General features: G+C 33.3%; 2 protein-coding genes across 2 annotated transcripts; one reads left to right on the top strand and one right to left on the bottom strand.

The window, feature by feature from the left end:
- Positions 1-727: 727 nt before the first annotated feature.
- On the bottom strand, positions 728-5,745 carry LOC130247369 (uncharacterized). Its single transcript, XM_056480598.1, has 8 exons — positions 5,691-5,745; positions 5,574-5,600; positions 5,068-5,376; positions 4,953-4,973; positions 4,645-4,695; positions 1,808-1,903; positions 1,036-1,106; positions 728-956 (listed from the first exon to the last, which is right to left on the bottom strand). Exons 1-8 carry the CDS (start codon positions 5,743-5,745, stop codon positions 843-845), a joined length of 744 nt encoding a protein of 247 aa, XP_056336573.1. The 3' UTR covers positions 728-842.
- A 2,135-nt stretch (positions 5,746-7,880) lies between these two features.
- On the top strand, positions 7,881-10,721 carry zgc:153157 (uncharacterized protein LOC751674 homolog). The gene has a single exon (XM_056481321.1). The coding sequence runs from the start codon at positions 8,223-8,225 to the stop codon at positions 9,012-9,014; it is 792 nt and encodes a 263-aa protein (XP_056337296.1). The 5' UTR covers positions 7,881-8,222; the 3' UTR covers positions 9,015-10,721.
- The last annotated feature ends 314 nt before the right edge of the window (positions 10,722-11,035 follow it).

Genomic DNA, 11,035 nt, shown 5'->3' with positions numbered 1-11,035 from the left:
TTACGCAACGGATGCCCTTCCAGCCGCAAGCCATCACTGGGAAGCATCCATTTACACTCATTTACACTCATACATTACGAACAATTTAGCTTACGCAATTCACCTGTACCGCATGTCTTTGGACGGTGGGGGAAACCGGAGCAACTTCAATTCAATAAAATGTATTTCTTTTACTGCTTTTACCTTCAACTACCACTCTACATTTTATTTTACAAAATATATTCACGTTCCTTTCAGATGAATATTTTAAGAAACTAATTCAATAGTAAGACATGTAGAATAAGACAGAAAGACAAGAAACAAGAAAATACATTATTATTACAGTTTCAACAATTTATATTATGATTATTAAAAACAAATTACAAATCACAGTCCCAAAATTTGGAATACTGTCCTAATGTATATACACTGTACACAAATGCCTGGTTTCACACAATCAATTTGTATTGGGACAACATGAAAGAATTAAGTTAAATTATTAGTTTTTACAAATGTAAGTGAATGGAAAATAAAACAATTAAGTATTATGAAAACAAAATGTCAAAAATCCTGTTGTTTTAGCTCATTTTAAATAGTAGTAGTTTAAACAGACAGCAGACATAATTTAAGAGGATTTAATAAATGAAGAGACTTTATGTTTACATGAAAAATTTATTAAAATTCATGATTTTACAATGATTTTGAATATTTCAATAAAGGATTAAACACACTGACAATGACCTGATGGGATCTTTATACTCAAATGAGAAATTTACTTCTACACACGACTCATTTTCTCCATGAAAGCAACACATTTTATTTTATTATGTACAATTCAGGTTCATTTATCACAGTTCGAGCAATTAGGGCATTTTTATCATTGCATATTCAGTTTTTTGATATTGATTGTCTACGTCTGCTTCACTTGGTTTCAGTACATTGTGGTTTAATTCAATGTAAGTCACCACATCTTCACCCTGTTCAAGCAATCAGAATTATGTCAAATTAATTAATGAAAAGATAAAACGAACATTCTGAATAATACCATTTACCCACTTTGTGGAATTCGTGTGTAGTAGTTTTGGTTTCAGGTTTCAGTGTGTTTTGTTTTTTACTTGATGTTGTCACTAAAAAGAAAAAGTAGTAAGACTGTTAAATGACGTTTAATAAACAGCAAAAATATTTGTTAAAATTCCAACACAATCTCACGGCAATTCGTAACTTTTTGATTTAGTGGCTAATTCGTATGAATTCGTACGGTCTAATTCGTACAGTTTAGTACGATTTGCTCATCCCCCAATGACGGTTGGGTTTAGGGGTGGGGTTAGGTGTCACGCCTCCTTTTTAAAATCGTACAATTTAGTACAACTGAACTCGTACGAATTCGTACGAATTAGCCACTAAACTGACAAAACGTAAAATACTTACGTTTTCTTGTGAGATCAGGCTGTAAAATTCTTAAAATTATGAATAATGGTCATGGCCTGACTGCTATTTTGCTGGCAGTATACATGTGCATGAAAATACAGCTATTTTTTTCCTCTGAGAGCAGGTTTTGCTCTCAGTTCCTACAATGTGATACAATTTTGACATCACTTTCTCAAAATGTGCAATACGTTCACCACAAAAGTGAACCCGTGATTTTTACAAAAATAAGACTCTTGAGTCAGAATCTTCTTTTTATGTTTTAACTGAAAAAAACATCTAAAATACTGTTTTAAATTCATTTTTTTTTATATATATATATAATTGTTAGAATGAAAGTATGCACAGATCTTGAGATGCGACGGAGACTGTGAGGTGAACATGACCTGAGGTGACCACTTACTTTGTGCTTTCCTGTGATTTCTGAGCCAAGCAATAACAAGTGCAGCCACTGAAAAAGCACCAACCACAAGCACTAATGGGATTATAATGAACGGTTCTGTAAAATAATAACAAAAAACATATATTAGTTTAAATCTTTTAGTTAATTAATTCATTAGTTTATTTATTTACATTCTCTTGCTTTTTTTAATGTAAGAATACAATCTGTAGATAATGTCCTTGTGCAAAATGCCTTTTTGTTAAACTTATGCACTGTAAAACCCAACAGTCAACTTTATCAAATGAAAGGAGTGTAGTTAACTCAAAATTGACTGAAAGTTAATTCTACTCATTTGAAAAGAGTTTTGAACTCAGTGTTAAAGGTAATGAGATAATTAAATACCTCATTACTTCAACTTAAATGGAGTAAGTTCACAGTCCTCATAAAGATTAGTTTTTTACTCAAATGGTTTGTAGCAATCGGTTTCCTCAAATGGTTTAAGTTCTCTTTATTTATTGAGTTTTACTGTGCTTAATTTGCTTCGTTTACTCAAATGGATAAAGTTCACAGTACTCATTAGGATTAGCTTTTGAACTTAAATGGTTTGTTGCAATCAGTTTCCTCAAATGGTTTGGATACCTTGAATTATTGGGTTTTTAATTATTTGGGATTTCTTTTAACACTTTAAATACTACACAATTTGACAGTACAAATTATATTACTTCATAATCTAAACATGGTACATTGGATTGTGTTTTTACATATTTGTCTTGTCATGCTGGAAGTTCAGTATAACGTTATACACAGCAGATGTTGAGATGTTTTTTTTTCCTACACTGTAAAAAAATTGCTATTTAATATTTGCCCGTAAGCTCATGGTGTTTTACATTTATTTTTGCTTTCAAACTGCAATGTGGGACCTTGATCCTCTGCTCCGCCAACATTTGGTGTTGGATATTTACTTAGCCTTTTAAAACTACAAATTTTAGTAGTTTGAAACAATGTATATATAGTATAAGATATACTATCACATATAGAAAAAGATGTTTTTACTGTTCAGTTCGACAAACAGTTGAAGTCAGAATTATTAGCCCCCCTTTGAATTTTTTTTTCTCGTTTTTTTAATTGTTCCTAAATGCTGTTTAACAGAGCAAGGAAATTTTTACAGTATGTCTGATAATATTTTTTCTTCTGGAGAAAGTCTTATTTGTTTTATTGCGGCTAGAATAAAAGCAGTTTTAAATTTTTTAAAAACCATTTTAGGGTCAAAATTATTAGCCCCTTTAAGCTATATTTTTTTGATAGTCTACAGAACAAACCATCATTATACAATAACTTGCCTAATTACCCCGACCTGCCTAGTTAACCTAATTAACCTAGTTAAGCATTTAAATGTCACTTTAAGCTGTAGAGAAGTGTCTTGAAAAATATCTAGTCAAATATTATTTACTGTCATCATGGCAAAGATAAAATAAATCAGTTATTAGAAATAAGTTATTAAAACTATTATGTTTAGAAGTGTGTTGAAAAAATCTTCTTCAACAGAAATTGGGGGGAAAAAAATAAACAGGGGGGCTAATAATTCAGGGGGGCAAATAATTCTGACTTCAACTGTTTCTACCTTGCATTTGAAAGATTCCAGGGAGAAAGATCTAGGCATTCAAATTACCAATGAGGACTGGTAAAAGTCAATCAAGGTCATAAATACATGTTCTATCAACTCAAGACACCAACTAATCCAATATAAAGTAGTACGTCAGCTTCATTATTCTAGGTTAAGCTTAACAAATTCTACCCGTCCATCTCCTCTAAATGTAAAAAATGTGAATCTGTGGAAGGCTCCTTAGGACATCTTTTTTGGTCATGCCCAAAACATTTTGAGTTTTGGACTGAAATTATTAGATTCCAAGGCTTAAAAAAAAAGACCTTGTTTTTGGTTGGTCTGAATCACTTTGTGAGTTCAGACATCAAATTTAAAAAGCTGTCCAATATGGAATGGTGATGGCTAAAAAAATATTCTTTGTCTATGGAAAAAGGCATCAAAACCACTTTTTAAATCTTGGCTTTCAGAATTCTTTAACACTTTACATTTAGAGAGACTTAGACACAATCTTTCTGATTGCATTGCTGGCTTAGAAGCCACCAGGAAACCCTTGTTTATTATTTGTCAAATGTCAAGGATAAGTTTAACAGTATGACCCTATCATTGTTTGCAAGATCACTATATATGCCCATTGGCCTAGATATATATATAACATTGTTAGCCTATGTATAAAACTGGATGAATTGATGTAATAATGGTTTTAAAATAATGGTCTTTTTTTGTTGTTTTGCTTGCCTTTTCTTTTCTATCTTTTAAGTGGTTGTTGCTTTTTTTATTGCTCTATGTTGCTTTAAGGTCAAAATAAAAATATAATATTCAAGTCTACAAAAATAGAAGACATGCTGTCATGTCATTACATTTTTTTGCACTGTAAATACTGTAAAAACCAACCTAGAAAATTTATCATTTCAAAATGTAAAAACTCAATATCTTTGTTGAACTTTTCAACATCAAATGTTGTCGGAGTGGTAATCAAGGTCCCACAATGCAATTCAATTCATTCTAATTCTAATAAGTGGAAAACAGCGATGATTCACAAGTTAATGGATAAATATCGTACATTTTTAACATTGCAATAATTCACATTAAGTAAAGGTGTAAAAATCCATCCGTCAACTCATTTTGAACTACTTGTAACTGAGAACAACATGCCGATGACAGATGCAAATATAAGACGTTGAACAATGCACAGTATGAAATTCTCAAGGTTAAATAAACAGATAATTAGAAATATTTAGACAAATGGTTTACTTACTGTCATCTGTGCTGTCTGATAAACTAATATTATTGTCCACAGAAGTTGTATCTGAAAAAATAAATGGGGGAAACCTATTAATCATATCAGGGGGAAATGTTTGGGAGGACTTGGGTTGCATTTTGCTAAAAGATTTACAATAATATGATCTATTAATGTTAAGAAAGAATCAACAGTTTGACATAAAGATGGCAATAGCATTACAGAGTGGGTATAATCAGTTACAATAGCAAAAAGTACACTATAGCAGAAATATAATGTTATTTCACTTTCACTGTAAAATTTGTATTTAATCTTAAGCAAATTACCATAGCTTTGTGTAGTAGTGTCTGAAAAAAAAGGCACACACTGATAAATAGATCATTTAGACTGGATAAAGGTTAATGAATATGAGCATTCACAATTAAACAGTGTTTGCTTTACCTTTTTTAATACACAAGCAAATTCTGGCATCCTCTTCAATTTGTGTTCCACCCAGACCTGAAAACTGTCGACAGGTGAAGCATCCAAGATCTTCAGGCTTTACATGACTGAAGTGTAAAGCGCAGTCGGTCAACAGACTCACTCTGTCTTTTCTATCTAACCGGTCTGATTTGCGTATGCCAAGAGTGACCAGTTCAACAGTAGGACTCTTATTAGACAGCCATGTCACTTTACTGCAAGAATTCTGTTTCACCTTATTAAGACAAGGCAAACTCACAGGCTTTCCGATTTCTACAGGCAACTCAACACCTTCAAATCAAGACATCATCTTTACATTAGAAAAAAACATGACAAAAGGGACAGACTAAATATTAAATAAACCAGACAAATGTGTCAAAGAAGATTACATAAAAACTAACCTAATCAAACTTAATCTTAAACTTTTTAAAATGATTGTATTCATTATTTATTTATATTAAGTTAGAGATTTTTCTATTTTTACTTACCTGCTTTAATTTCATCAAGCTCTATATCTACAACAACAATAATACTAATCATAATCATAATCATAAAAATAATAACATAAAGCATTTCTAAAGTCTGACTGCCATTTTCTGTATTACCTGCATAAACAAAGCAGAACAGCAATCCAAGACATGGGCACAAGAACACATGCATTTTTCTTCTTTTGGTAACAGCTTTTGCTCTCGGTTCCCACAGTCTTATGTACTTTGACTATGGCATCACTTCCTCTGAATGTGTAATACTTTCACCAAATAGTGAACCTCTGCTTTAAAAAAAGACTAAACCCACTCACTTCCCTTTGGCTCAGATGTATCAGGGGACGCCACAGTGGAATGAACCGCCAATTACTCTGACATATGTTTTATGTGGCAAATGCCCTTCCAGCCCGCAGCCCACCACTGAGAGTACATGAACTTGTGAACTTCCAGTGCTGGGAAACAAAAGACTAAACCTTTAAAGCAAAATAATGTATCATGAACATCCTAATGTTCAATTTTCATATTATCTAAAATAATTTATTTTGTTTCAACACCAATAAACCAAAAAGCGTTGTTGTTTTTGTTTGAATACTCATTAGTATTATTAGTTAAAGTTTGTGTGATTGTTGTCTTTCGTGTATAGCCGATAGACAAAACAAAGCAACCCAGCATATACAGTATAGATTAAAAACTTCTGTCATTTTTATTCTGATAAAACGAACTGGATAAAATACAATGGACATATGGACATAGAAAACCATATCACAAATAAGCTCAAGATGCAAGTTGCTTCTATATGATTATTGGTCATGATTTTTATTGTCATAATACAATATGTAAACTATATGGTCCTAAATATCTGTATGCCAAACCCTCCCCTTAAAGTGTTTATGTTTGTCCGACACTGCCAAAACTTGTCATCAAAAATTGTATGTTCTGGTCAAAGATTAATCTGAGGAAAACTGACTAAGTAAATATACAGCTCACTTTAGAAAAATAGAGAATTAACATTAACTCTCTTCTCCCTAACTCAAAACCACTTTAAGATATTGAGTTCATTTTTATTTATTTTTTACAATAACCAAAAGCAATATTTTACTAGTACCATTCAGACCATTCAGTTAATGTCAAATTGTTACAGGAGCAAAATAGTATAGTAATAAAGTATAGTATAGTATAGTATAGTATAGTATAGTATAGTATAGTATAGTATAGTATAGTATAGTAATAAAAATATACATGCTTGCTGACTGTTATAAATTAAGCATTTATTAAAGTTTACGCTTAATTTCACGTTGGTTTTTCCTTTAGTTGTAGTGTAGCTATTTGCCCAGCTGGTGGCATCCATGTACTTGACAAATATGTCAAAACATAGGAACTTCACATACAGCATATTAATGCCAAACATTCCATGGTATAACAAATACATCACTCAAAAAGGAAAGAAAATGTTCTACATCTAAAAAGGGCTTTTACACAGATCTAGTTAAAATCTTTAATTGTTTTGTCTGTGACCATATCTGAGACTGAACTAGATCAAAATGATACTGAACTAAATGCAACAAATTACTATGAATACACTAAATATAACATATATTTAAAAGTAGCAAATGGAAACTAGTTTTGGTGCAAAATAGCATGTAAAAACAATTAAGCTTATTTAAGACTTTTGACAAAAAAAAAATGCCACCATTATGAAACAATATTTCATTTTCATCATTCGGTGTAGCTGTTTAGGTTAAATGAAACAACATACTCATTCTGCCTGCATTTATAAAATATAGGCCATATGCCTAAAAGAATAAAAGGTTAAAACAATGTTATATTTTTCAATTATGCTATATTTTACATAACAAAAAAATCTGATTGCTGCCAAACGTAAAATTTTATGATCTGAATGATATGGTGGCAAAGTATGCAGATTTATAATAAATTGTGTTGTGCAGCTGCACGTGCGAGGCGCTTTACATTTCTTTTATATGCCTGTTTAATTTACCATCAAATTATGTTTGTTTTAAACATGCCTGACAAAACGACATTCTGCATATGCTGATGATTATTTTTCTTATAGACAATTTCATTCCTTCTAATGCACCAGGACTCGATGGATTGCATTTTCTAAGATAATATTAATTAGTTCGCGTTCAAATGCGTTTGAGGGCAGATGTGGAACAGTTTCCCTTTAAATGTGTTATATGTCAAGGACCCCAGCACAGTCAGGGGGAATTCTGACACGATGACGTTTAGCTGTGGGCAGCGACTTGTTAGTGCGCACTAAGACCCGCCTCCCTTCATTTTCCATCGGTCCCTTCACCGCAAAACACATCTGTTCTCTATATGTCCTTTCACGTGTCCTTCTGCATATCAATCTCATCTCAGCTCTGCTTTTGCTCATCGCTATAAAACCCACCGGTCACTCAGGCGCTCAGGACGCGTCTCTGCTTGAATAACCTCCACTCGCCGCTGTCATGCTGGAAACACACTGCTGCTGTGGATTTGCAAAATTGGAGGAATGATGAATGAATAAACACAGCGTGGATACTCGACAAACCCTGTGCATTAAACCGTCTGCAGTTTTCTTCAATCAGCCGTCAATAACAAGCGTTCAAGACGGAGAGCGCAGAGGAGCACAGAGGGAGAATCCGCGCCAACATGAAGGAACGGGACTTTATGCCAAACATGGAAAGGGGCAAACCGGCGACATACACAGGAGACAAAAAAGCTAAAATGGCTGCTAAAACCAATAAAAAGTGGGTGAGACTGGCTACTGTATTCGCATATGTCTTGTCGGTGTCGTTGGCTGCTATAATACTGGCTATTTATTACAGTTTGATATGGAAACCAACGTCTGCTTCAGTGTCTGGACGGTCCGATGTTTTAATGACGACTACAGTTTTGGCTATAAGCACAAGTAACATCTCAGTAAGTGACGTGTCTACTACTAACAAGGTGAATAATATATCACTGGTTAGCCCGAAATCAACACAAACAACATACGACCTGTCTACTTCTCAAATGCATTGGGGTGATAAAAAAGGTCATGAAGGCCTTCTTGATAACCCCACAACAAAAATGAAGAACACTGACCAAGCAGAGACATCTGCCTCAACGCACATTCACAGTAAATCAGGACTTTTCAGTACAGCTAAAGTTAGCCATGTGTCAAAAACTAGCGTTCTAGTAGCAGGAGAGTCAAGTGAACCTTCTTTGGCACATGGTGCCACATCATTTTCCAAACAAACCGTCTATGGCAGTTCTGAACATGATGCCAGGAAGAATTGGGGTTTAGCCTCTCCCACAACTGATCAGGCATCCTGGACAAGCTACAGTGCAGAACCTGATGTCTCCTCTTTGACAGAACGTGGTCTGGAATTAATGGAGGGCTCGTCTCCGTTGCAGGAGGAGTTGGTTACCAAGGACACAGAGAATCCAATTGGTGTGTGACACCAGATTATTTGTGTGGCACGTAATTATATGACATTAGAGGCGATGACTGGGCAGAGAAGAAAAAAACAGCAACAGCGAATGTGATTCTTCATGCAGTTTCTATTTGTTTTGTTTCTTTTTCAAGGACAGAAACTGAGTTGACCCTGCCTGTTATGGAAAGCTCTTATACATTATAGAGTGCAATAGTTTGGGTTCCAGAAGTAAATATCCCATTATTTTCTGAGTAGTAGGATTTATTTTGAATGTGTAAACCTTTCATTGAAAAAGATAGATCTACTGTGAGCTAAAAGGTTGTGTGTATTTTATTGCAGCATTATTGCATTATTGTTAACCGATTCTTTAGGCTGTGTACACACTGTGGCTTAATTCCTTTGTCAGTTCAGCTTTTAGTGCTGAATTGTCTTCTGTACATACAGTTCAGATATTTACAAGAGTAACAACTGCATTCTACAATCAAATTAACTCCAGAAAACTGCAGGTAAAGTATATCACTACACTTCGTTTACAAACATTCTGTGTAGTCCACCAGAACACAGTGTAAAAAGTCACATCTCAACACACCAGGAAACAAGGTATTATCTTGTCTCATTAATGTTGCCAGACATTGCTTAAAAATGTATAAAATATGAACAAGGATACACTAAACTTCAACCTAAACTGTTTATCATGGAAATAAGCCACATATACAAAATATCAGAATCTGCACCTGCCTACTTTTTTAATCAGCACATGAAGCTCTTTAGTGCTCAATTCAATCGTGGATATCATAGTTTCCCTATATAATCTCAAATGACTTAAACATTGAATATATTTATATAAATATATTTATTTTTATTTTAAATCAAAGTACATGAAGTCATGATTCTTTTCAAAGCTGTTTGGATTGGTTTCTTTAATTTAAATGTTCCTTTTAAATAATTGGGAAAATACTTCTGGAACCAAGGCCAGAAAAAATTGGATTAGCAGTATAGGACTCTATTTGATTACAAGTAATCTCAGCCACTTTCTGTATATAAATTCTATTTATATCCGGTAGCTTACATTTAGGCAAAATTTGCTAGTTAGTTTGTATTTTCCAATTTAATTAGATCCAAAAGAAGCTAAAGCATTCTATGTTGTGAATTGCTGCAGACACTAAACAGTGGTCTGGGGCAGATCATAGGGAGAGCAGTGACAGAGATTACTTCCTAGCTCGACATTCACTATTAATTTTACAAACAGAGAATATATTGACATAAGTTAGCCAACATAGGAAATATAAAGTCTTGAAAAACTGCTTGGCCAATCGCATTTGAGGACAAATACTGACTGCTGTATAACCCAATTGAAAAAAGTGACAGCATTTTGGTTCTTGGAGAAACAGGAAAACGAGCCATTGTTATTGCCAATGTTGGATAGCCTTCCTTCAGTAGCGTTTATTTCATTGTGTAGTAATTGTGTCCAAGTTAAACACTGTTTTAAAGCAAGTTTGGTAATAGAGATGCTGATGCTCAGGAATGGAATACAAAGGAGGAAAAATACACTGTGCAAAATTTCCCATGTTGACATTTTAATCATTAAGTGTCTTTTATAAATCAGTGTGGGCTGAGCAAGATGTATAATTAGCTCAATATAATGTACGAATAAACAAGTATTTTCCAATCAGTGCACTGAGTTATTAAACTAGCACCATATTTTGATTAGAACTTTTTAACGGTTAGTTAGATGAGGCAAAATGGGTTAGGATGATAAAAATATCAAATACTTCAACTGTAGTTTACGCATTATGAAATGTTTTTGACCTACACTGTAAAAAATGCTGGGTTCCACACAATACCTTCATGTTGCCCCAATACAAATCAATTAAGTTAACTTAATTATTTGGACAAATGTAAATGGATTAAACATAAAACAATTAAGTTGTCCTTTAAGAATTGTGTTGATTCAGCTAATTTAAAGTAGTTTAAAATTTTTGCGTGTACTAGCTACATTTAACCCTTATGGGATAGTTCACCCAAAAAAGAATTTGAAAAAAAAAA

This window comes from Danio aesculapii, chromosome 20 (genome assembly GCF_903798145.1).
Source record: "Danio aesculapii chromosome 20, fDanAes4.1, whole genome shotgun sequence".
In the NCBI taxonomy this organism is placed as follows: Eukaryota; Metazoa; Chordata; class Actinopteri; order Cypriniformes; family Danionidae; genus Danio; species Danio aesculapii.
This window is presented reverse-complemented; position numbering and strand designations above follow the sequence as displayed.

What these genes read in the sequence shown, in the direction of transcription:
- LOC130247369 (XM_056480598.1), bottom strand. Translation starts at nt 5,745, where the DNA reads ATGCATGTGTTCTTGTGCCCATGTCTTGGATTGCTGTTCTGCTTTGTT. An exon ending in GCTTGATGAAATTAAAGCAG is followed by an intron (nt 5,377 to 5,573) that starts GTAAGTAAAAAT and finishes CTTGATTTGAAG; the next exon opens with GTGTTGAGTTGCCTGTAGAA. An exon ending in ATCAGACAGCACAGATGACA is followed by an intron (nt 1,904 to 4,644) that starts GTAAGTAAACCA and finishes ATTATTTTACAG; the next exon opens with AACCGTTCATTATAATCCCA.
- zgc:153157 (XM_056481321.1), top strand. Translation starts at nt 8,223, where the DNA reads ATGAAGGAACGGGACTTTATGCCAAACATGGAAAGGGGCAAACCGGCG.